The sequence below is a fragment of the Pseudorasbora parva genome, chromosome 14, assembly GCF_024679245.1.
Source record: "Pseudorasbora parva isolate DD20220531a chromosome 14, ASM2467924v1, whole genome shotgun sequence".
In the NCBI taxonomy this organism is placed as follows: domain Eukaryota; kingdom Metazoa; phylum Chordata; class Actinopteri; order Cypriniformes; family Gobionidae; genus Pseudorasbora; species Pseudorasbora parva.
The window spans coordinates 31751608-31776861 of NC_090185.1; the positions used below are offsets into that span (position 1 = coordinate 31751608).

The window sequence follows — 25254 nt, forward strand, 5'->3', positions numbered from 1 at the left end:
TGACCCCATAGACTTCAACGGCGAAAAGTCAATTAGAAGCACTCACTTCCTGATGGCTGAGCGAACTTTGCCTTTTATACATTGTCGTGTTTCTTTAGAAATAAACAATTGACAAATGGAGTCTTTAAACGCCTCAGATGTAAAGTTATTCACTGTCAAAGTGACTCAAAAATGAATGGGAGTCAATGGGATGCTAACAGCAGGTGATGGCTTGGTTAGCAATGCCCGCCCCTATGGGTGGAATGCTTTCCGAGTGCTAGATTACCCCCGTGGGAAATTCAGCTCGGTTTATCATATCAGATACATTTGAGCGTGTTGAAAATTATGTTATGACATTACTCTGTGACACTTGCACACTGCTAAGAGTAAAACCGGAAACTGAGGTTAACGCAGATATGATGCAACTGACAGCCGACTCTCTGAGAAGGGTCTGACTGCAGAGCCACAGTTTTACCACAGCAGTTCTGACCGTGCATGCGCGTTGTGTCATTATGTCTTCGAGATGCACCTTACAGCACTGGAAGGGAATACAACTACAATTTTATTTATTTATTTATTTTAATTGTTTGATTTTATAGTTATTAGTTAGTGATCAACTGTAATGGTAAAATAATGAAATGTTTAAAATGTAAATTGTAAATGTAATAAATATCTCCAACAAATTAATAATATGCTCAGACTTTCAGCCCTGTTTTATTTGTGTTCAATTTTATGCAAATACCCCAGGCAGAATTAATCAACTTGAGGATTTAGTTATCTTAGACTAATAATTTAATAATTATAAAAACCTTTGAAATGTCTATTCGAAAGTTAATTTTTTATACCAGGTTTTGAAAATACATTGTGTGTTTGGTATACCAGGCTGACCAGGCTGATCGTTTTTGGGGAAAAAACGTAAAAGAAATGTTCATGACAGCATGTTTTATTAATGTTTATTACATGTTTTAGTAGTCAACATTGTTTTATATCAGTAAAGGAGCCTAAAGGCATCCGGGCAACAGCAGGTGCAAAAAAATAAATAACAGCAGGAGCAACAATAATCAATAGATAGTTTTAGGACAGAAATAAGATTTAAACAAATGTATCAGCGTGAACCCGCTGTAGTGAAACTGCGCATGCGCGGGCAAAACCGCTGTAGTGAAACTGCGCATGCGCGGGCAAAACCGCTGTAGTGAAACTGCGCATGCGCAGCTCTGCAGACAGATATTACACATGCACATGCTCTGTTGTTTCTGAAAAAAAAAAAAAAAAAACACACACAAATCCTTTTTGATGCTTCCTTATAATGTGCAGTGTGCTATTCAAATTACTGTGACCCATCCTTAATCTGGTCATAACTATTTCTTTTTTTTCTATTTCCTCCCCTATTCTTCACAGCCCCAACTTTATTTTGAATATTATACAAATGTCTCTCTTTAATTTCCCTGTTCCACTGTTGCCATTCTTTAATGGCTTCTCTCCATATAATACTCTTTCCTTTTGATTTTGACAACTTAATATTTGTTTTAATACTCTTTTTTTAACAGCTTGTTTTGCTAACTTGTCCACTCTCATTAGGCTACCCACAATGCCGCTATGTGCTGGAATCCAAATCAGTTGAATCTTACAATGTTTTCCCTTATTCTTGTGTACAGTGTCAATATTGAATGCAGTAAGTCCTGATGACTATTTGACTTGCCTATCATGAGACTGTACAATGCTGACAAGAGTCACTTCCAATTAAAGCTTTATTATTTTGTTTTCCTCGATCCATTCTGATGCCATCATAATAGCGAATAATTCCACTGTATATACTACTATCATTTGTAGCTTGTCTGTTAATCTCACCGCTTTGATTAAAAATGTAAACTGCAGATCCAGTTTTCCCTGTTTCTGGATCCTTTGATCCATCTGTATAGATCTGCACGTGATCTTTATATTTATTCCTGTATATAAAATTCAGCTGCTAAATCTGTACTATTGCTAGCTGGTTTGACTTGCCGTAACTTAAAATCAACTTCCATGGTTTCTAGATTCCAAAACGGGCTTCAGGTTTCAGATTTGGCTGCTGATCCACATGCCACACTTCTATAATCCATCCTTGATCTTATTAAACTTACATATATATATATATATATATATATATATATATATATATATATATATATATATATATATATATATATATATATATATATATATATATATATATATATATATACTTCAGCTATTTATAATCTGCTCCCCATTCTAGTCCTGTTAAACATCTCAATATATTATTACTTTCTACCACTTGTCCTCCACATTCCTGACATGCTTTACCCATGTTAACCTTGCATCAAAGTGTAGCCTAATCCTAAAAAGCGAAATGTTCTAACTTTCTCCAAATTACTTCTATATAGTTAAATGAATATTGTCCTTGATTTTCTTCCCTGTAAAAAACATCACATTAGTTTTCTCTTCACTTTATTCCTCACTTCTCAACCTGCTGGATCGCTTCTTGTACTTTTTAATATGTTCTACATTTCACCAGCGGCATTGTTGTGCACGGCCACATTTCAGCGCAGGAGCGACTTCCGCTGCCTGAGATCATTTCCAGGCCGTCGCTGCGTCACTTCCTCCTCTTCTTCAGGACTGTCTTCGGTAGAGACAGGCCAAACGGTAAGCGGAATAAAATCTCAAATCATCCTTTTACTTTCTGGTGAAAATAAACAATTATCAGCCCATGTCGCTTTGCGCAGTGTTCATTTCATTTACCTGGGCTGATATTGCGACTCATGGCGCGATAGAACGCACCGTATTTGTATGAATTACCACACGGGTTCTGTACATGGCGGCCATTGGTGTGAGAGGGACACTGAAGTCACGAAATATTATAAATACCACTGCTCGCTTTAACATTACAACAGAGTGCCCTATGCTTAACAATAGAGGATCTTGACTCGATAAAGTGTGTTTAGTTCTTGTGCTAGTTGCGCGTTTTGTGCATGTTCAATCACGGTCGCCGTTTAGCATATGCTTCACATTTCTGCCGTCGTTTTAAACGATAAATATGCTTTAGACTTTTATTTTATTGCACGCTGTCACTTGATTTTGTTGACATGTCTTGTAGAAGACTGCTAATTGCTAATGTACATGCTACATGTCAACATGCTTTAGACAATGTTTTGTAAGTGTTTTTTATATCGTATTCCAACTCCTAATCTTATTAATGTTTGCTTGTTCATTTTGTAGGCATCATGGCAGCCATCAGACCCCTCACCAAACCTAATATTGTCAAGAAAAGGACCAAGAAGTTTATCAGACATCAGTCGGACCGCTATGTCAAGATCAGTGTAAGAAATCTACCATACTATTGATGTTTTTGAAAAAAGTCTTCTCATCAAGCTGGTTTATTTGATGAACAATACAGGGAAAAAAACAGCATTATTGTGAAATATTTCAATTTAAAAATTAATTTCTGTGATCAAAGCTGTATTTTCTGCATAGTTCCTCCAGTCTTCAGTGTCACACGATCCTCCAGAAATCATTCTAATATGATTTATTAATTGGAAACACTTGCTGCTTATCATTTTTTTGCAACCTGTGACTTAAGATATAAAAGTTAAGAACAGTTAAAAATTTAACAGCATTTATTCAAATTAGAAATATTTTCTAACAATATTAATCTGTACTATAAATGTAACAACTTATTGAATAAAAGTATACATTTCTTACAAAAAGAGAGCAGCAAACCCACACTTTTGGGTGGTAGATTGTTACTAGAGATTTGTTTTAAATAAATGCTAAAACTTAAAAAATATTTTTTTTAAAACTTTCTATTCTTTATTGAATTCTGAATGTAAAATATTCTAATAGAAAAAAACATGTAGTAATATTTCATTAGTTTTTTTTCTGTATTTAAATGAGCATATAAGAGATTATTCCAAAATGTGTCCGGTACAAGCCGTAACCATGTCTTGAACATTGGGGAGGACCAGTTTTTTGGTTTATTTATATATAAAGCATAGAGAAGCAGAGTGAATGAAATTCTAGGTCTAACTCTAGTTGGGTCTGCAAATGTCTCCCATTTTGGAAATATAAATAATATATGCATTCATTTGTCAAAAACAGTTAGTCCTGAAATTCTTCCCATTAGTGAATAAACACGTTTGCTGTGTCAAAGGTTTCAGGTTCTGATCCGCCCCCATATAGTTTTTTTCCCCTCATTATAATTAAAGATATTTATCAATAATGGTATATTGTATAAAGGTTTGTGTGCATTCCGAAAATAGTCTTCGCAACGGCATTAAGCGATAGATTGACGAGCTCGTCTGTGTGAAGACTGCACAAGCCAAAAGAGAACGTAAACCCCGCCTACTTTGATTTGATTGGCCATCTCAGTCAGTTTGACATTCACGAGCGCCGTTAGACCAGACAAACGTAATGATTTTTCATCCTAACGTAAGGAAGTGCAGTTCAAGAGTTTCAAATATTGTGAGGACAATTTTGGCCATTTCTAATTATTGAGGTCCCATCGATGTCTATGGTGGTTACAGCCCTGTATGTCTTATGAAGAAAGAAAAAAAAAATCTCCTGCGGTTTCATTGTGACATTTAACACTGCAATATCTTATTAGCTTTATGAACGCAATATATATTCATGTTGTATTGCATAATTGCTGCACACTTGCAGCAAGTTCTCTGGTCATCTTTAAACAGTTAGCCATATTTAATGCAGAAAATGTTTTCAAATGCAATATCTGTCCATGTATGATCTAATATGAATAATCTCTCTGTAGAAAAACTGGAGAAAGCCCAGGGGTATTGACAACAGAGTGCGCAGACGCTTCAAGGGGCAGATGTTGATGCCCAACATCGGTTATGGAAGCAACAAGAAGACCAAACACATGCTGCCCTCTGGATTCAGGAAGTTCCTGGTCCACAATGTCAAAGAACTTGAAGTCCTCATGATGAGCAACAAGTAAGAGCAAAAGGACTTTTATATTGCCACTTTTGTACCCAATCTGAATTTACTTTGCTTTGTGTAAATCCTTTTAATATGGTGGTTCTTTGTAGACTTTTTTTAAATTGTTTAAAGATCTCTGCGATCATACCTGCTGAATTGTCCGTATTCACCCCAGGTATTGAATTCGGAGAAATAGCATGGCGGAGGAAATACCCATTCTACCTCTGGCTCTTCCCATAGCCAGCAGGTGGAAGATAATCTGCAACAAGTGACTAGCGCTTGTATTTGAGTGACTTTGAAATATTACAAGTGTAACTTGTCTTTTTGCGGAGGACAATTTAGCATTCCCATTGTTTTTTTTTAAATGAATTTGTGATAACCTTACGGTTTTTCTTTCTCTCTCTAGGACCCATTGTGCTGAGATCGCCCACAACGTGTCCTCCAAGAACAGGAAGCTGATTGTGGAGAGGGCCGCACAGTTGGCCATTAAGGTCACAAACCCCAACGCCAGACTCCGCAGCGAGGAGAACGAATAATCTGGTTATCTTGTTGTCTTTTCAATAAAGTGAAAAATAGAAAACCACACTTGTGTGTTCGGTCTCATTTGTTTTTGTTGAGATGCGTGCTGTGTTTACAGGGTTTCTGTGGATCTTAAAAAGGTCTTGGGTCCATTTTGAAGCAGATGTCATGGGTACGTCACTTGCAGCTCTGCACACATTGTGGAGGCAGGAAAAACTGGTGACAACTGGAGGAAAACGGGCAAAATCCACAGAATTAAATAAAGTTTTGGTCCTTTGGGTGTCGGAATGCAAAAAAAAGGTCTTCATTTTTATAAAATATAATATTTGAAGATGCCCTTTGACTCAAAACAGACATTTTTGGTTCTAAGCCATTAAACGTATGGTCTGAACTGATTAAACCTGCAGTTAGTCCACAGTTCATAGAGGGCATAATGTACAGAATGTAATATTTCAATATTTTCTCGCATTTGAGATGGTCTCTTGATTTGGACTCTTTAAACTTGCCTTTCTAAGGAAAAAAGAAATTGGCTTTTTCTACTCATAATTGTGAGAGAAACTTGGAAAATGTGAGGAACTCCATAACCTTTTTCTTTTATTCCCTAGTTACCTAAGACCACCTGGTAGGCTCTGCCCTCAAAATGTCATTGCTATTTTCTAACAAACAAATGGGCTGTTCACCCTTACACAGATAAAGGCATTAAAAAGGTCTTCAAGCAGAGCAGAATGTCTTAAAATTCATCGTCATGGCATTAAATGTTGCATACATTGCAACAACAACAAACAATATTTTTGTCCTGTCTTCCAATAAAAGTTAAATTTACCTTCATTAAACAGGCAGAATCCTTTTATACTATGCCCTAAAAGTACTGTGATGTACTGGTTTTGTTGAGAAAAATACATACTTTTGCGCGTAGCAGAAGATAATGCAAGCTTTAGGACATCTATAATGGACAGCTCTGTTGCTGTTACGTGCGTCACGTCAACCATCTTGTCACAGTTAAAATCCTCCATGTTAAATTTTATGTCGTAAAATCGTACGTTGATCTGCCAGTTGTGGCTCTTTCATGGAGAACTTGTGTTTGCAATTTGCATTTAAAAATGAATGGCCAAACGTATCATGAATGTTCCCAATGCTGTTGCAGATGAAATATGTGGATAGTGTTAAATATATATATTTTTTGTCAGGTTAGATACTCGAAGCCCTCCCCCAGACAGCACGCCAAATACGCATTTAAATTTACTCTATAAATTATGTTTGTGATATAAGTGTGAACTCGTGAAACTACGTTTTGGGGCATACTACTGATATTTAGGATGGATAGTATTCGAATTGGGACGCAGTTGCAGATTCTGTAGGAAATAAGCTTAAAGCTTTAAAAGTTTTTATTTTCACAACAAAACTAGTCCATTGCAGGTTCTGTAACCATAAATGATAACACAAATCGAGCCCTAACTAGTGTCCATCGATTCCACGGCCCCTGTTAAGGGGTCTCCTTGAAGGCTCTCGAAGATGGTGGCCATCTCTGCATTGCTTCTGATTTGGTTGGCAAAGTCTGCCATAGCAGGGCTCTTCTCCACCTCGCTGATGGACAGCAGGGCAGCGACGGCACGCATGGCAGAGCGCCTCAGCTCTTCCTGTTTCTCAAACTCTTGCTTGACTGACCCAGCTTTTACCTTTATATTAAACAAAAGATAATTGATTACAGAGAAGCAGTGCTGGGTAGTGACTGATTACATGTAATCTGGGTTATGTAATCAGATGCCTAAAATTAAATAATTGTAATTGGTTTATCTTAGGGTTTAAAATACTTTGGTAATCAGACTAGTTATTTATTACATTCCATGTTATTCTCACGATGGCAGTAAATTAATCATAATTCATTGATATTTCAGCTTCTATATTAACCCCAGTCTGGGAAACCCTGGCGTAATAAGCAATTTCTGAAAAAAAAGCTCCGCCCCCAAACTCACAAGCATGCAATGCAGGCACCGCCCCTCTGACGAGTGGGCACACCCCATAAGCGCTGAGCACTGGGCGTTTTTTACTGGTCGCCGAGAGTTGAACAATTTTCAACTTAGAGTAAAATGCAACTTTTCACCCAGCCGTCCAATCACAGTGGATAAGGGGCGGGACAAATACAACCCTGACCAAACCCCCAAATTCTGCTTACATTCTCTGCATCAATATGTGATATCAATCACATGATATCACATGAGTGAATCAATGTGATAAATGAGTTAGGTCAAAAGTAATCTAAAGATGATCAAAAAGTAGTCAGACTATATTACCATTATTACCTTATGTGTATTACGTTGCTAACTACTATTTTTGCCATGCAATTTAGAAAATCGGTAAATGACTACAAAGCAATCTACCCAGCACTGCTGAGAAGACAACATCCCATAATTTGTTACAAACTTAAGTCTTACCTTTGTAGTGCACGTAGCCTTCAGTGGTTCCACTAATCTGTCCAGCCTTTGAACCACAGCAGCTGGACACAGTTTAGAAACTCTGGCGAGCATAATGAAGGTCAGCATCTGAAAAAAAAAAAAAAACAGAAACATGAGCATCTTAAAGGGAATGAATGGTGAAAATATGCTTGCTTTAATCCTATGTATTGGACAATGTTAAATCATAATGCAATCGTGTCCGATCCCTACCTCACCTAAAAAACACACTTACTTTAATGTCATAGTGGTCTTTCAGGCCTTCCTCCACGTGATTCAGGAACTCAAAGATATCCAAACAGTCCAGGCAGCTGTCCAGCAGAGTGTACATGCATTCAAACGCCGCCTTACGGACATCCAACCCATCATCTACTGTGTGCTTGAAGGGGCCCATCTCAACCTGAGATGTGATGTAAAGGGTTAGTTCACCCAAAAATTTAAATGCATAAATTACTCACCTTCATGTCATTCCCAAACTGTAAGGCTTTCGTTCGGCTTTTGTTCGCCTTCAGGAGATCTTTTTGATGAAATCTGAGAGATTTCTGTCGCTCTGTAGACAGCTACACAAATTAAACTTTGATGCTTCATAAGGTTCATAAAGAGATCGTAAAACTAATCCATATGAATTCAGCGGTTTAGTCCAACATTTTCTATTTACGCAGCACGTTTAACCTTCTACAGGAACCAATGAGATTCATTCTTGTGTTACGCAGCACATTTGGTTTGAGCTTTAGCAAGAACCAATGAGATTCATTCTTGTGTTACGCAGCACGTTTGGTTTGAGCTTTAGCAAGAACCAATGAGGTTCATTCTTGTATTATGCAGCACGTTTGAGCTTCTACAGGAACCAATAAGGTTCATTCTTGTGTTACGCAGCAAGTTTGAGCTTCTACAGGAACCAATAAGGTTCATTCTTGTGTTACGCAGCAAGTTTGAGCTTCTACAGGAACCAATAAGGTTCATTCTTGTGTTACGCAGCAAGTTTGAGCTTCAGCAAGAACCAATGAGGTTCATTCTCATGTTACACAGCACGTTTGAGCTTCGTGAAGAACCAATGAGGTTCGTTCTTGTGTTATGCAGCACGTTTTAACTTCTACAGGAACCAATAAGGTTCATTCTTGTGTTATGCAGCACGTTTGAGCTTCCTCAAGAACCAATGAGGTTCATTCTCATGTTACGCAGCACGTTTGAGCTTCGTGAAGAACCAATGAGGTTCGTTCTTGTGTTATGCAGCACGTTTAACCATCTACAGGAACCAATGAGATTCATTCTTGTATTACGCAGCACGTTTAGCCTTCTACAGGAACCAATGAGGTTCATTCTTGTGTTACGCAGCACGTTTAGCCTTCTACAGGAACCAATGAGGTTCATTCTTGTGTTACGCAGCACGTTTGAGCTTCCTCAAGAACCAATAAGGTTCATTCTTGTGTTACGCAGCACGTTTGAGCTTCCTCAAGAACCAATAAGGTTCATTCTTGTGTTACGCAGTACGTTTGAGCTTCAGCAAGAACCAATGAGGGTCATGTTCGCTGATCAATGTTTAAATGTGAATAAAAGCCTAAATTCAATCTGTTTAATAAGGGGATCAAGTCTCTTCAGAAAATATACATAAACTGCTCAAATAACTAATAATTCGTTTTATTAGTTTTAACCATAGACCGTAAAAAAATATGGACGACTCGACATCATCCGTTTCCGCTTGCCATATTTGAAGCTTTTAGGCGGCCTTGCACGGCGCGGACATCTTGGGACCGAGTCTGCGCAGTAGCGATTTCGGGACCGGAGTTGCGCAGTAGAGCACAGGAAGTAGAGCAGGAAGTACAGTCGCGATATCAAAAGCCCGCCCACACTCTCGCAGATGCAGAACAATTAATTATGTTGGTGTGAAATAAACTGTTATGGAAATGTAGAAATTAAAGCTAAAGCTCTAATCTGCTCCCAAAAATTTCGAAAAAAGTCTGTTAGTGCCTCAGTGACAACTTCACTCAGAGAAGCCGTCAGTCTCAGCTGTCAATCATGACGTCACCCCCCCCCGTTTTTATAGCATCAAATAACTAACTAAAACTAAACTTATTTTTAAAATGAACACCTGAAATGAAATCATGATGATAACTGCCTTCATTGACATAAACTAACTTTGGGGGAAAAATTTTGAAGTGTAATTTTATTATTTAGTTTGCCTCGCGTCCATTAGAAATCACAGAGGGGCGGCTATACTGGGACCGGTCACCGGGGGGCGATCGAGGCGCGAAAGTTTCAGTAAATGAGAGGGAGACTGCAGGCTTGGTTTTAACCTTTTGAAGCGACAAAGTTTAATTTGTTTACCTGTCTATGGAGAGACAGAAAGCGCTCAGATTTCATTAAAAAGATCTTAATTTGTGTTCTGAATTAAGGTCTTATGGGTGTGGGGCAACATGAGGGGGAGTAATTAATGACAGAATTTAGATTTTTGGGTGAACTATCCCTTTAACATGCCATAATTAGGTAAAATCCACAAATAATTTTATGGTATTTTACACACCAATTTTTACACAACTGTTTACATATAATGTGCTTTTAATATTCATAACTTGTACCTCTCGAACAAGGTCTTTTCTGATCTGGGTCTCATTGTATAGATGCGGGAGAAGTGATGTCAGAAGACCACGGATCAGGGAAGGTTTGTTGTGGGCAGCTGAATTGAACATGACTAAAGCTACTCGCCGAACATTGAGGTCAGGGTCCTGGAGAGTTTTCAGGAACTCACCTAATAGCAGAATTACAAACTAGGCCATTATTGCAAGGGGCTAAGATGGTATCCATCATACATTCACCAAAAACAAAACAAAAAACTATATATATATATATATATATATATATATATATATATATATATATATATATATATATATATATATATATAATTTACATTTATTAAAGCAAAATTAAATTTTACCAATGCATCCTTTGAGGAGTGAGTCTATGGCCATAGGGTGGTCTACAATAGTGAACTTCACTGCAGTTACAACAGTACTGCGGGAAAGAGGAGACCCTGGAAGAACAATAAACGCTTGCTTATTGCTTATATTTGTGCAGCCCAGTCATATATATCAAACTCTTCACTTGATTAAAACTCCAATTTAAAACTATACATTTGAAACTAAAGTCAAGGTAACATTTCATCTCAAATTACCTGAGGACAGTTGTTTCTTTAGCCTTGGTAGAAGTTCAGATGGGCTGACCAATGTGAGTTTCCCCAAACATTCGGCTACAATATTTCGAGTGCCCTCCTCTGCGCATTCACAGTGCTTGAACAGCAGAGCCCAGATGTTCTCCACATGAGGCTTGAGACTTTCGGCTGACAGAGCAGTGATCATTTCCTTGAGGGAGTGCAGAAGCAGGTACTGTCTCTTTGGTTGGCTGCCGATCTCCTTGAGCATGAATGGCAGATACTCCCCCAAGTTTCCAACACAAATGTTTCCCAGGGCGAAAGATGCGGCAGACTTAACTTCCTCGTTCTGAGAACTGAAGGCTTCCATTATGACCCCCTTCAGCTCCTTGTGCCCTTCGAAGTTCATAAACCGCCCAATTTCCCCAAGACACAACAACGAGAGAATCCTTACCGACTCGGATGATTTGGGGTTCTTTACCTCCTGGATAAGGTTGGTAACCACTCCAGATGCTTCTTTGGGACAGGCCGTCGACAACGCTGCTACACATTTGGCCACAGAGTAGTAGGACTGTTTATGCAAGGACATGGAGTCTGTTGACTTTGAATCATAGAATGGCCCTCTCAAGGCTTTGAGAAGGTCACTGTAACCCATGTTGTTGGCCTTTGTTGCTACAAGAACCTGGAAGAACTCAAGTATTGAATTTAGAGCACCACCTTGTAGCAGTGGAGAATGGACTAAGTTTTGCACTTCAGTTAAGATCGTCCCCCCAATTTTGCTCAAAGAGGACGGGCAAACTTTGGCCATACACGTGATCAGCGTTATGGCTACCTGTGAAATATGCATATCACTCTCCTGAATCAAAGCAGGTACTTCACTCAGTATGGACTCTATCATAGGGGGCTTGAAGCTGTCACTGTAGTTTGTGACCATCACATTCAGGGCTGTTATCGTGTTCAACTTAAGGGCCCGCTGGTTTTTACGCAAGAAGGATCCAAGCATTGGAATCCCCTCTGTTAAAATGGGTCTTAGGTCAATTTTAAGTGGCGAGGAAGCGACAAGAGTCAAAGTCTTCACTGTGATAAGCCTGGTGATTTCATTTTTAAGCCTTTCCAAAAATATCTGCAAGGTGGGCTGCAGGTCAGCACCAAGCTGATCACCCAAATGACTCAAAATGTGGCCCATGCAGAAAATGGCCCGCTCTTTCACTTCTTGGTCTATGTCAGCCGCCTTCAACCTCTTCGAGGTGCAAGCAAACACAGTCTTTATGTAAGGCTTGGCGTCAAAAGCGATGGGCTTGTCCAGCGGCCGCATGAGCTTGACAATCTGTTGGGTGACCTGGAGGGCCTCAGATGTGATTTTATAAAACGGGTCTTCGACACATTGGATCACCGGTGGTAAGATGACATTAATGTGTGGGTGGAAGATCTCTGGGTTGTGGCTACTCAAGAGAACATTGAGGAAAGAAAGGGCGTCAATCTTCATATTTGAAGAGGTCGACTTGTCTGTCAAAGAGTAAATAATACCTAAAAAGAGAGAAAATCTGACATTAATGTATGGAAACTAATATTCCACAAAACTGGTTAAAGAGTGTAATTGGATGCCAAAGGTGCAAGGCAACTTGATAATTGAAGTATCAGGTATTCACCTATTACAACTTAAATGTCAAATGAGACTAGCGATTAATTATATGTTATTTCCTTAACTAAAACGAGTTGATACATCCCTCTCTCGTCTCAGTGCGTGCACTTAATCTCTCTGATGCACAGTTACGATCTGATAGCATTTAGCTTAACCCACTAAGCCCAGTTCATTAACTATGGTACCAAAAAGAGATCAAGTTAGAAGCGACCAAACACCTCAACGTTTTACCTATTTAAATACAGTTACACGAATAGTTGAACGATCAAGTATGATGACATAAAATAAAACATGGCCATTTTATATCACCATACTAAGTTGTTCAACTATTCGTGTAACTGTATTTAAATAGGGAAAACGTGGAGGGAGATGTGTGTTAAAAAAAAACATTAAAAAAATGCCGTTTAGGGGGTAAAATGTGTGTTATTTTGGCAAGGTTGCCTGCTAAAATTCGCACTGATGGGTCTATAAATCACATAATAGTCGCTTCAACTCATATTCTGACTAGATTGAGTATGACCACGTCAGGCTAGCGTTTTGGAACAGCTAGAGTTTGTTTATTAAGCGTGCAGGGCAACCACCCAGTAGAGCATTACAATAATCTAGCCTAGAGGTCATGAACACATGAACTAACTTTTCATTTTTCTCAAACCTTTTCTACTTTGCATTTGTCATTGAGAGAATCTGTCATAATTTATATACATATTTAAGATGGAATGTCAAAGTGAACTTTACAAAATAATTGTTCTTCTTCTCAGAATGCCAGAATGTTTATGCTGCGGATCAGTTTAATGTCGGTAACTTGTGACCCTGCACTAGACATAGACAGTATAAGTGTTTATAATGTTTTATTGATGCGTCACACCACTTACATCTTTAGATGTTTAGATGTTTAGGTTTAGACCGGGTGTTAGTATAGCATTTCATGCTAAATGTCTTTTAATCTGACCTGGAATGAGGGCTGGTATGTGTTCTCCTAGTTGACTGGGCAGTACATTAGCCATCTCTGTCAAGAGACTGAAGCAACCTTGCCTACTTCTCAAGCTCTTCTCCTTTAGCTGTCGGTGTAAGGCTTTTACTATTGTCGGTACCTGTGAGAGCAGGTGAGAGCTAATTTTAGAAGATATGCACCACGTAGTTTTGATCAATAGCCTGCAAACAAGCATACCTGTTTCTTCAAGAGAGAGACCGCTGGCTCCTCTTTGGCTCCCGTGTCCAAAATGGGACCGTGAGGGTGCCTGGTCTGTCTGAGCAAAGCCACAAAGGCTGAGAAAATGTCAGTCTTAACATTCTCCTCACGTTCTTTGAAGCGGGACACCAACGTTGGGCCTACAGATCCATAGAGCTCCACCAGCAGATCCCTGCGGCTGCTGATTATCGCCTCCAGACATTTCACAGAGGAACGCCGCACCTTCCAGCTCATGTCCTCATCGTCACTGTATTCATCATCAGACTCTATAGATTACAAGTGTGTTGACTGTGAATAACACACTCAGAGTGGGCAGCACTACATCCGCCATCTGCCTCATCTCATACATAGCTAGAGGAACTTGACTTTGTATGAACCATTAGTAATGATTTGTTATTCTTTCCAAAAAGATTATATTGATGTACTCTTAAAGATGGAATTATAACTCTTAAAATTGCACAAGGATTTTCAAATAAATCACCCTGATCTTCATCCTCTCTTTCCTCAATGTCCATACTGTCATCCTGGTCATCGTCAGCATCATAGTTGTAATTGGGGTCATAGGTTATGTACTTCAAACACAGCTTGATAATTGTCGGGATGTGAGGGGACATTTCCTTTGGACATCTGTAAAAAAAAAAAAAAAAAAAAAAAATACAGGAAAGATTTTCTGAATTAACATCTGACAAATAAGTACACATAGAAAGAGAGAGTATTGTGTCATGTTGAAAAAACTTGATTTTTACTTATAAACCAAACAATATAGAAGTAGTTTTACCTGCTAACAAAAGCTTCGAAAGCTTGAAAGCAGAACTCGCGTAGCTCATCATCTTCAACATTACAAAACTTCACCACCATGGGTACAATCTTCTCCAGGTGTTCACCTTCATACCATAAGACTAAATATTAATACAGCGACCATGATATATTCAAATACGGTACACCACAAGACATTTTAGTATGGCTGTGTCGGATATCGACCCCTATACCCTCAAATGGGGCACTATTTGAGGAGACAGCCTTTTGTAGTGCTGTTCGAAACCATAGTGGATTTCATTGACTGCACTTATTCAATCCCACAATATACCACAATAACAAGTGTCCAACCGACGTATGCTTAATGGCTAGAGAATGCCCATAATGCACTGTGACGGTCGTGCCAAATTAAATAGCTCTAGAAGATGCCGCCCGCAGCTGAATCATCAATCCACTCATTTTCCAAACTGCTACTCCAGAGGTCTTCAGCCCTGCTCCTGGCGACCCACTGTCCTGCAGTTTAGCTCCAAATCAAGACAGGTGAAGCTAATCAAGCTCTCCAGGATCACTTGTTGAAAGTACACAGGCCGGTCTGCTGAAGCAGGTTGGAAATAAACTTTGCAGGACAGTGTGTCCCCAGGAGCAGGGTTGAGACCTCTGCGTCAGTCCAATGTGGGTCCATGGTAATATCATACAGGTGTAAATTCCTATTTAATTGATTATTAAATTGTTTAATTATGGTTTATACATGCTAGTTCAAGACAAATCATTTCATTACTACTGGAGCTGCCGTCTGCTGAGTTTCAAATTGTTGTTAAACAGCATGCAGAAACTATGCATGTTCTTCCGGTGCATTCAGTGTCCGAATTTTTCCTTCCTCCTTGAAGTGGACTATATTAGTGGAGTAATGTAGACTGTAAAATAGACTATAAAAAAGTAATCCACAATAGAGACAGAGCGACACACATCATAATCTGAAAGCTACGCCCATCGGGGGGGGGGGGGGGGGACAAACCAACTGTCTCCATTGACTTTCTATTGCGGTAAGCGACCTCCTTGTCATTTCAGACCTATTATAAAAAAAACAAACATGTCTAAAAGCTGATATGTGAAAAGGTGTACAGAAAACAAGGTAAAAAACCCAGGAATAAAAACCCAGATGTTTTTAAGCTGTTGACCCAAAAAACGAACATTTAAGGACAAAAGAGTGGATACAAGCACTTGAGACAGAGCACGAGATGCTATATTTGTCAGGACTCGGGTTTGATCATTGCTTTTCCTGCTCTCTCAGTTGTTTCCCTGTATTTTTCCATTGCACCACAGCTGTGCTGTATTCTTAATCAGCACTACTGCACACCACTCTCTCACCTGTCCCTCATTTGAGTTTCCCGCTCTTGATTTTGGAGGCAGCTGTGCTGCATTATAATCAGGGCTCTTGCACACTTCTCACCTGTTTCTCCTTTCGTTTAATTTCTCACACTATTTAGCTTCCACTCTTATCTGCCTTCTCTGCCAGAGTGTTTTGACTGCTTTTTTGTCATGCTCCAGCCTCTTAGATGTCAACTCTATTTTCTGTCCTGTCAAGTTTTGATGCTGTTTTGTTTTTCCCTAGTCTGGTCCAGCCCTGCAGCTTTGTGTTGCCATCTCCATTTTGGGGATTGGCTTTTTGTTATTGAGTCTGTGCCAGTTCTTGGACTTTTCCCTGCCCTGCACCTTGCTGTGTCATTTTGTTGGTCCTGAACCTACCTGTCCCTCGATCACTCTCCTGGCTTGCCCTCTTGCATTACTGCCTCACTGGACTGTCTACCTGTTGCTGACTTCTGCCTGTTCTTGGATTGTGTCTACAGCTATTTCCCCTGACGTGGCAGCTCGGCTGCCCAGTTAAATATTGTTTTCTTTTACTTTGCTTTTTGTCCTAATAAATATTTTGAACTGATCTGCTCTTGGGTTCTGTTCTTCCATCCAGCCCTCACATCACACTCTGGCCAAGATGGACCCAGCGGATCAGTCACCTATGCGTGCAGCAGTGGAAGCGCAAGGTGCTATGCTTGGACGTCACCAGGAGGAGCTCACAGCAGCACATCATGCTGTTGACACTTTGATGCGCCAGGTCACTGAGCTTACAGAGACAATCTCACGGATGCAAAGGGACCGTGACCTTGAGCCGCCTGCCACTGAATGTGTTCCTACCATCCACGAGCCACGGATTAACAACCCACCTGTTTATTCTGGTGAGCCTACTATGTGCCGACCCTTCATCATCCAGTGCGAGGTGGTTTTTTCTTTGCAACCCACCACATATGCCTTGGATTCTTCTAAGGTAGCTTTTGTTATCTCCCTCTTGACCGGACGGGCTCGGGAATGGGCCACGGCTGTCTGGTCTGAGAAGGCTGATTGCTGCAAGGAATTTTCATTGTTTAAGACGGAAATGATGAAGGTGTTTGATCGGTCAGCTCTTGGGAAAGAAGCATCTCGGCTCTTGGCAGCCCTTCAACAAGGAAGGCGTTCAGTGGCGGATTTTGCAATAGAATTCCGTACTCTCGCTGCATCGAGTGGGTGGAATGATGAAGCCCTGGCGGCTAGATTCGCAGAAGGACTTGCAGAGGATATACGGGACGAGGTCTATGCACGTGAACTGCCTGAGGGTCTAGACAGGCTGGTGGAATTGGCCATTCGGTTGGACAATCGGCGGGATCTCCGTCGTAGAGTTCGCACCTTCGTGCCCACATCGTTCCAGGACACCCCTCCGGCCGGGATGTCTCCCGACGCTCTGGTTCATCTACCTTCTCCTGAACCTATGCAGCTGGGAAGGTATCATCTATCAGCCACAGAGAAACAACAACGCTTCACCAAGGGACTGTGTCTGTATTGTGGGAAGCCAGGGCACTTTGCAGCCCTCTGTCCAGCAAAAGCCAATGCTCGTCAGTAGTTAAGGGGATACTGGCGAGCGCTACCTCTACTACCCCATCTGCAGGTTCCCGTTCCATGCTACCTATCTCTGTAGTGGTCCAAGGTACTAATGTTCATCTATCTGCTCTCTTAGACTCAGGGGCTGAGGGAAATTTCATGGATTCCACCTGGGCTTCTAGGAGAGGTATTTCTTTTCAGGCTCTTGTTCCCCCTCTCACAGCTCATGCTCTCGATGGCAGAGAACTCTCCACTATTTCTCATACCACTGTTCCGTTAGTCATTGTTGCTTCTGGTAACCACAGAGAGGAATTAGTTTTTTTTATTTGTCATTCACCCCTTGCTCCTATTGTCTTAGGACACCCTTGGCTTACCACACACAACCCGCATATTAATTGGTCAGAAAATTCAATTTTATCTTGGAGTTCTTATTGCCATGCCCATTGTCTGGTGTCTGCCTTGTCTCCTGTCTCTTCTCTTCCTGTGTTACAGGAGGAGCCTGTGGATCTGTCTCGAGTTCCTGAGGTCTATCGTGATTTGCGGGCGGTCTTCAGTCGGTCCCGGGCCACATCCCTTCCTCCACACCGTCCTTATGATTGTGCCATCAATCTCCTCCCGGGCACTTCTCCGCCCAAAGGACGGTTGTTCTCCCTGTCCGCTCCTGAACGGGCAGCCATGGAGAGTTACCTGTCTGAGTCTCTGGCAGCCGGTGTCATTCGTCCCTCTTCCTCACCGGCAGGGGCGGGGTTCTTCTTCGTAAAGGAGAAAGATGGCTCTTTGCGTCCTTGCATAGACTATCGGGGGCTGAATGACATAACTATTAAGAACAGGTATCCTCTACCTTTGATGTCTTCAGCCTTCGAGGTTTTGCAGGGAGCAAGGTACTTTACGAAGTTGGACCTCCGCAACGCCTACCATTTGGTTCGGATTAGGAAGGGGGATGAATGGAAGACGGCATTTAATACCCCCACAGGGCATTTTGAATATAGGGTCCTCCCCTTCGGACTTACTAATGCCCCCGCTGTCTTCCAGGCTCTCATTAATGACGTGCTGAGAGACATGATCAACCAATTCGTCTTTGTGTATCTGGATGACATTTTGATATTTTCTCGTTCTCTCCAGGTACACATTCAGCACGTCAGGCGAGTGCTGCAGCGGCTGTTAGAGAACCAACTCTATGCTAAGGCGGAGAAGTGCTCATTTCATAACCAGTCAGTTCCGTTCTTGGGTCATATCATCTCGGTGGAGGGGATCCGCATGGACCCTGCGAAGGTGAGAGCTGTCTCAGATTGGCCGACACCTGATAGCCGAAAGACGTTGCAATGTTTTATTGGTTTTGCCAATTTCTATCGGAGGTTTATTCGTAATTTCGGTCAGGTGGCGGCCCCTCTGACTGCATTGACCTCCACGAAAATAACTTTTTGCTGGTCTCCAGAAGCTCAGGCTGCTTTTAATGAACTGAAGAGACGTTTTTCTTCAGCACCTATTCTAATTACTCCTGATCCTTCTCAACAGTTTCTTGTGGAGGTCGATGCATCAGAAATAGGTGTGGGAGCAGTTCTCTCCCAACGATCCCCTCATGATCACAAGATACACCCTTGTGCATACTTTTCTCACCGGTTGTCACCCACAGAGCGGAACTACGACATCGGTAACCGTGAGTTGTTGGCCGTGCGCCTGGCACTGGGGGAGTGGCGGCACTGGTTGGAGGGGTCAATGGAGCCATTCCTGGTCTGGACCGATCACCGGAACCTGGAGTACATTAGAACAGCTAAACGGCTGAACTCCAGGCAGGCCCGCTGGGCACTTTTTTTTGGTCGCTTTAATTTCTGCCTGTCTTACCGGCCGGGTTCCAAAAATGGTAAGCCTGATGCGCTTTCACGTCAGTTCTCTGCCCCAGAGGACGTGGTGCCGCCTGATACTATTCTCCCTCCTGGTTGTGTGGTGGGGTCCGTCACCTGGGGCATCGAGGAGCGCGTCAGGCGGGCCCAGTTGGGGATAGAGGTTCCAGGGGGGTGTCCAGGGGGCAAATTGTTTGTTCCGGAATCGGTCCGGCCAGAGGTTCTGGAGTGGGGCCACTCATCCAGGTTAGTGTGTCATCCAGGGGTGAGAAGAACGCTGGCTGCTATTCGGCAGCGTTTTTGGTGGCGGGGCATGGGAGGGGACGTCCATCGGTTTGTGGTTTCTTGCTCTGTTTGTGCGCAAAACAAATCTGGTAATGCTATGCCCGTTGGTCTGCTCCAACCCCTTCCTATTCCTTCCCGTCCTTGGTCCCATATTGCACTGGACTTTGTGTCAGGGTTACCAGAGTCCAGTGGCAATACTGTGGTTCTCACAGTCGTGGACCGTTTTTCTAAGGCGGTTCATTTCATTCCCCTTCCCAAACTCCCCTCTGCTAAAGAGACTGCTCGGGTGATCGTGGACCATGTCTTTCGGATTCATGGTCTTCCGGAGGATGTGGTCTCCGACAGGGGTCCCCAGTTTGTCTCTCACTTTTGGAGGGAGTTCTGTCGGCAGATTGGTGCTACTGCTAGTCTGTCGTCAGGATTCCATCCACAGACCAACGGTCAGACGGAGCGAGCAAACCAGGATCTTGGGCGGATTCTCCGGTGTCTTGCTTCTCACAGTCCTTCATCCTGGAGCCAGCAACTCACTTGGGCTGAATACGCCCATAATACCTTGCCGGTGTCGTCTACTGGATTGTCTCCTTTCTATTGCTGTCTTGGGTATCAACCCCCTCTGTTTCCCTCACAGGGTCCCGAAGCTGCGGTTCCCTCAGTTCAGGCATTCATTGATCGGTGCCGGCGGACCTGGAGGCGGGCCAGGGAGGCACTGCTGCGAACGAGGGAACGCACCAAGAGATTGGCGGATCGTCGTCGGGCTGAAGCACCTAAATACATCTGTGGGCAAAGGGTGTGGCTTTCCACTAGGGACCTGCCTCTTAAGGTGCCATCTAGGAAGTTGGCACCGCGGTTCATTGGGCCATACCCTATTGTCAAGGTGATCAGTCCGGTGGCGGTACGGCTTCGGCTCCCGCACCCTATTCATCGTGTTCACCCTGTCTTCCATGTCTCTTGCATCAAACCCTTTATTCGTTCCTCTGTTTCCCGTCCCTCTACTTCTGTTTCTGCTACTTCCCCCCCTCCTCCCCTGATGGTTGAGGGCACTCCTGCCTTCACTGTCAGGAAGATCCTTGATAGCCGAAGGCGGGGAAGGGGATTCCAGTATCTGGTTGATTGGGAGGGGTACGGTCCGGAGGAGAGATGTTGGGTCCCGACTCGGGACATCCTAGACCGCTCGCTGATCGACGATTTCCACCGATCTGCTCCTCAACCCAGGACGCCTGGAGGCGTTCCTGGGGAGAGGGGTACTGTCAGGACTCGGGTTTGATCATTGCTTTTCCTGCTCTCTCAGTTGTTTCCCTGTATTTTTCCATTGCACCACAGCTGTGCTGTATTCTTAATCAGCACTACTGCACACCACTCTCTCACCTGTCCCTCATTTGAGTTTCCCGCTCTTGATTTTGGAGGCAGCTGTGCTGCATTATAATCAGGGCTCTTGCACACTTCTCACCTGTTTCTCCTTTCGTTTAATTTCTCACACTATTTAGCTTCCACTCTTATCTGCCTTCTCTGCCAGAGTGTTTTGACTGCTTTTTTGTCATGCTCCAGCCTCTTAGATGTCAAATCTATTTTCTGTCCTGTCAAGTTTTGATGCTGTTTTGTTTTTCCCTAGTCTGGTCCAGCCCTGCAGCTTTGTGTTGCCATCTCCATTTTGGGGATTGGCTTTTTGTTATTGAGTCTGTGCCAGTTCTTGGACTTTTCCCTGCCCTGCACCTTGCTGTGTCATTTTGTTGGTCCTGAACCTACCTGTCCCTCGATCACTCTCCTGGCTTGCCCTCTTGCATTACTGCCTCACTGGACTGTCTACCTGTTGCTGACTTCTGCCTGTTCTTGGATTGTGTCTACAGCTATTTCCCCTGACGTGGCAGCTCGGCTGCCCAGTTAAATATTGTTTTCTTTTACTTTGCTTTTTGTCCTAATAAATATTTTGAACTGATCTGCTCTTGGGTTCTGTTCTTCCATCCAGCCCTCACAATATTACACTGAGAACTACCCTCACTGGAGGGGAAAGTAATCAGCGACAGGAAATATAATATATAAAACTGACATTTGGATATTTGACAAAATGTTTACTGCACACGTAGGCATATGAGACACACTGAGGTTCAGGATCCCAAAATTGATCTATTCTTCCTGCTGAAGCTTCACGTCTTATTGCCTGTATCCACTTTTGTCTCCTTAAAAGCTTGTTTTTTGAGGTCGACAGCTTATAAAAACGTAGTTATGTGTTTTTTTAGCTTGTGTGCTATACACCTTGTCACATATCAGCTTTTAGACATTGCACTGTTGTTTGTTATAAGGAAAAGAAGATGACGCGACCGCTTCACGCAATACAAAGTCAATGGAGAGCGTTGGATTGTATGCGGGACGTGGGCGGAGCTAAGATGATGCGATGACTAACAGACAGCAGATCAATGGCTATCCACCTGTCACTCAAAGTGGCCACGCCCTTAATTATGCAGAACTTTAAGGCTTTATAAAATGTAAACGAATGAGTTATACAAAAATTCACCCCCTCACAGTTGTCATGAAAGTCAAAATTAGCCATATAGACCAAAACCACAATTTGTAGCAGGCTGTAAACATGTTTTTTTCTGCTTTAAATTTGGGCATTTTAACATGAGACTCAATGAGATTCTGCTCCCTTCTGGAGCCTGTCCCTAGTGGCCAGTCGGTGAACTAAAGTTTAAGTCACTTCCGTATTGGCTTCAACAGAAATTGGGCGAGGATGCCGCTTGATTGATAGTCTCTTCTGCTCCCTCTGCTGGTAATACTACAGTCCCTCAACATTGACGGACAGTATTCTAGCTTAAAAGTAAAATCATCTCTCACCAATTCTGTGTCCTCCTCGTCTGCTGACCGTGGCCAAGCACTGGATGTAAGTGCGGACGCTGGCTGTGGGCGGTCCGCGGGACAGCTCGCCCATAAGGTGTTCGGTGAGCAGAGTGAACAGAGCAGGGCTACAACTCGGCACCAGGTGACCCAGCGCGATAATAGAGCGTTTCCTTACAGCCATACGAGGACTCATGAGCTGGGAGAGGAGACCGCTCAGAATCGACTGATGGAAGCTCACCAGAGCAGTGCTCAACCTGTCAAGTAATCCATTAGACCGATGGTCGAACGTTCATACACACTTTTCATGCAAGTACAAGGCATTTTGACCAACCTGCCCAGCATGTCAGAAAGAATATCCAAAGCCTCTAGCTGAACGGACACGTCGTCTTGCATTCCCAATGCTCCAATCAGCTGGGACGTGATCTTCCTACAGACGTTGACCGTGAGGCTCAAACCTTAAATACAACACAACAACTATGACCAAAAGGATCAGAAAATGTGGTACTTCTCTATTATTTCAGCCTGATACCAGCAGATGAAGATGGCAGTTCAGCGATGACAGTCTTTAGGCCCATGCTGGAGATGTCCCTCAGCTGCTCTTTGTTGGAAACCATGTTGGAGCAGAGAGTGTCCACCATCGTCTCCACCTGACACTCCTTCACTTTTCCCACAAGAGGACCAAGACTACACAAACCAGAAATAATGGTGAACACAAACCACAACGTTGATGTTCGGAGGAAAATCCGAGTGAGAAGATACCATTTGACGGCCAGATTCTGCACTTCTCCGTTTTTGTCCTCCAGAAGTTTGAGCAGCATGGTCACCACTTTCCTCTCGCTCTCCTCGTCCAGTTTGATCGAGTCCTTCTGGAGCTCCATCATCAGGTCATTGGCTGCCATAAACCTTTCATTTGTTTAACCATAGTGCCCATCAGTTTTGATGTGCTTCAAAACCACTTTACTCAAATATCATGGCACATGTCCAAAACACACGGTATTACCATAGTAAATACTATTGAGATAGTAGTACTTAGTTAGCAAAACTGTTTGGAATGGAGACCTATATTTCTACCACATAAGAAAAACATCATGCTTTTCTAAATAGTATGAGATGAAAATTTTAAATTACAACGTGTCATAATTGTGATAAAAGTCGAAAAATTATAACATAAAAAGTAAAAAATTATGACACAAAAAGTTGAAATATGACATTATAGTAATGTAATTAAAAAGTCAAAATTATGACAAAAAACCTTTAAAAATGACATGAAGTCAAAATTAGTTCGAAAATAAAATGCCATGCGAAGTCGAAATGATAGTTTTGACATTCAAACATCAAAATTATGACATAAAACGTTTAAAAATGACATTAAGTCGAAATTAGTTGTAAATTAAAATTACATACGAAGTCAAAATTATAGTTTTGACATTAAAAAATCAAAATTATGATGGATGAAGTTGAAATATGACATACAAAGTCATATTTATTGGAGTGAATTTTAAGTCAAAGTTATGATATAAAAGTTGAAATGACACAGTCAAAATGAGTTATGAAATTAAAATATGACATACAAAGTCAAAATTATAGTTTTGACATTAAAAAGTAAAAATTATAACACATAATGTTGAAATATGACAAAGTCATATTTATAGTAATGAAATTAAAAAAGTAAAAAATATGACATAAAAAGTTTAAATGAAACAAAGTCAAAATGATAGTTTTCACATTAAAAGTCAAAATTATGACATAAAAAAGTTAATATTATGACGTACGAAGTTTAATTTATAGTTATGACATTAAAAAGTTGAAATTCATATAAAGTTTAAATATGACATACAAAGTCAAATTTATAGTTATGACATAAAACGTCATACTAATGACAGAAAGTAATTTCTTTTATGTCATAATTTTTTTTTTCATCTCATAATTATGACTGTGGAAACATGTCAGAATTTCGACTTTTCATGTTATATGACAATTATGTCATAAATTAAGACTTGTCATCATTTCAACTTTATTTTATTTAATAATAAGTCGTTATGACTTAGTTTGTAATTGACTTAGGCATAGTATGCATAATAATTTTGATGTCATAATTATGACGAAGTATGTTTAATCTAATAATCATGATTTAGTATAAGTCACAATTTCGACATAGCATACAACTTTTTGTCATAAATAAGATTTACCAAAGCGTGATTTTCTTCTTCTTATGCCAGAAATGTGCTCCCATAACTTAGGAACAGCAAATTAGAAACTGAATTTTGTGGGAATCGTGACTCATTAATGGTGATTAATTTAATATTGAATCCAGAATGATTAGGTTTACGTTTCCATTTATTCCCCATAACACAAATAAAATAGAATTTTACAAAGTAGCCAATGTTTACTCCATTTCACTATTTTCAAAGGGTTAATATAAATCTGAAAAATATGTTTTTAAGCCACACATACAACTCCAGGCCTTTGCTTTGTCATTGGCCTATTTTTGTAAACATTAGTCGTGAGACTGAAACATGCGTCTAACACACACTGCCTTACCGAAAGTCTTTGTCAGTTGATGTCATTTTTTCCAAAAGATTGGAAATGTAAAAGGGGACACTCGACATCTTGACTTTTTTAAAGTAGCCTACTGCACTGAATGGCGATGAAAAAATTAATACAGAAAGTTGAGCTTGATGAAGATCATAGCGCCTGGCTGGACACTGGACAGACTAGGACATATGATACTCTCGGAAAGTTATAAATAGAGATGGGTG

At 41.3% G+C, this 25254-nt stretch overlaps 2 protein-coding genes across 2 annotated transcripts; one reads left to right on the forward strand and one right to left on the reverse strand.

Annotated features, from left to right (window-relative positions):
* The first annotated feature begins 2526 nt into the window (after window positions 1-2526).
* On the forward strand, window positions 2527-5509 carry rpl32 (ribosomal protein L32). The gene is made up of 4 exons (XM_067414900.1): window positions 2527-2640; window positions 3214-3314; window positions 4760-4941; window positions 5333-5509. Exons 2-4 carry the CDS (start codon window positions 3219-3221, stop codon window positions 5460-5462), a joined length of 408 nt encoding a protein of 135 aa, XP_067271001.1. The 5' UTR covers window positions 2527-2640; window positions 3214-3218; the 3' UTR covers window positions 5463-5509.
* Window positions 5510-6812: 1303 nt separating this feature from the next.
* On the reverse strand, window positions 6813-25230 carry cand2 (cullin-associated and neddylation-dissociated 2 (putative)). Its single transcript, XM_067416265.1, has 15 exons — window positions 25037-25230; window positions 23255-23398; window positions 23025-23179; window positions 22827-22950; window positions 22493-22749; window positions 14653-14758; window positions 14356-14501; window positions 13854-14140; window positions 13635-13776; window positions 11068-12570; window positions 10831-10926; window positions 10472-10641; window positions 8131-8295; window positions 7878-7985; window positions 6813-7121 (listed from the first exon to the last, which is right to left on the reverse strand). The coding sequence occupies exons 1-15, from the start codon at window positions 25102-25104 to the stop codon at window positions 6897-6899; spliced, it is 3696 nt and encodes a 1231-aa protein (XP_067272366.1). The 5' UTR covers window positions 25105-25230; the 3' UTR covers window positions 6813-6896.
* Window positions 25231-25254: the final 24 nt, after the last annotated feature.

Bases quoted from the DNA above. Each gene is read 5' to 3' on its own strand.
- rpl32 (XM_067414900.1), top strand. From the start codon at position 3,219: ATGGCAGCCATCAGACCCCTCACCAAACCTAATATTGTCAAGAAAAGG. The intron at 3,315-4,759 runs GTAAGAAATCTA...ATCTCTCTGTAG, and splicing joins ACCGCTATGTCAAGATCAGT to AAAAACTGGAGAAAGCCCAG. The intron at 4,942-5,332 runs GTAAGAGCAAAA...TTCTCTCTCTAG, and splicing joins GTCCTCATGATGAGCAACAA to GACCCATTGTGCTGAGATCG.
- cand2 (XM_067416265.1), bottom strand. From the start codon at position 25,104: ATGTCGAGTGTCCCCTTTTACATTTCCAATCTTTTGGAAAAAATGACA. The intron at 10,927-11,067 runs GTAATTTGAGAT...TTGTTCTTCCAG, and splicing joins AAAGAAACAACTGTCCTCAG to GGTCTCCTCTTTCCCGCAGT. The intron at 10,642-10,830 runs GTAAAATTTAAT...TTCTGCTATTAG, and splicing joins ACTCCTCAAAGGATGCATTG to GTGAGTTCCTGAAAACTCTC.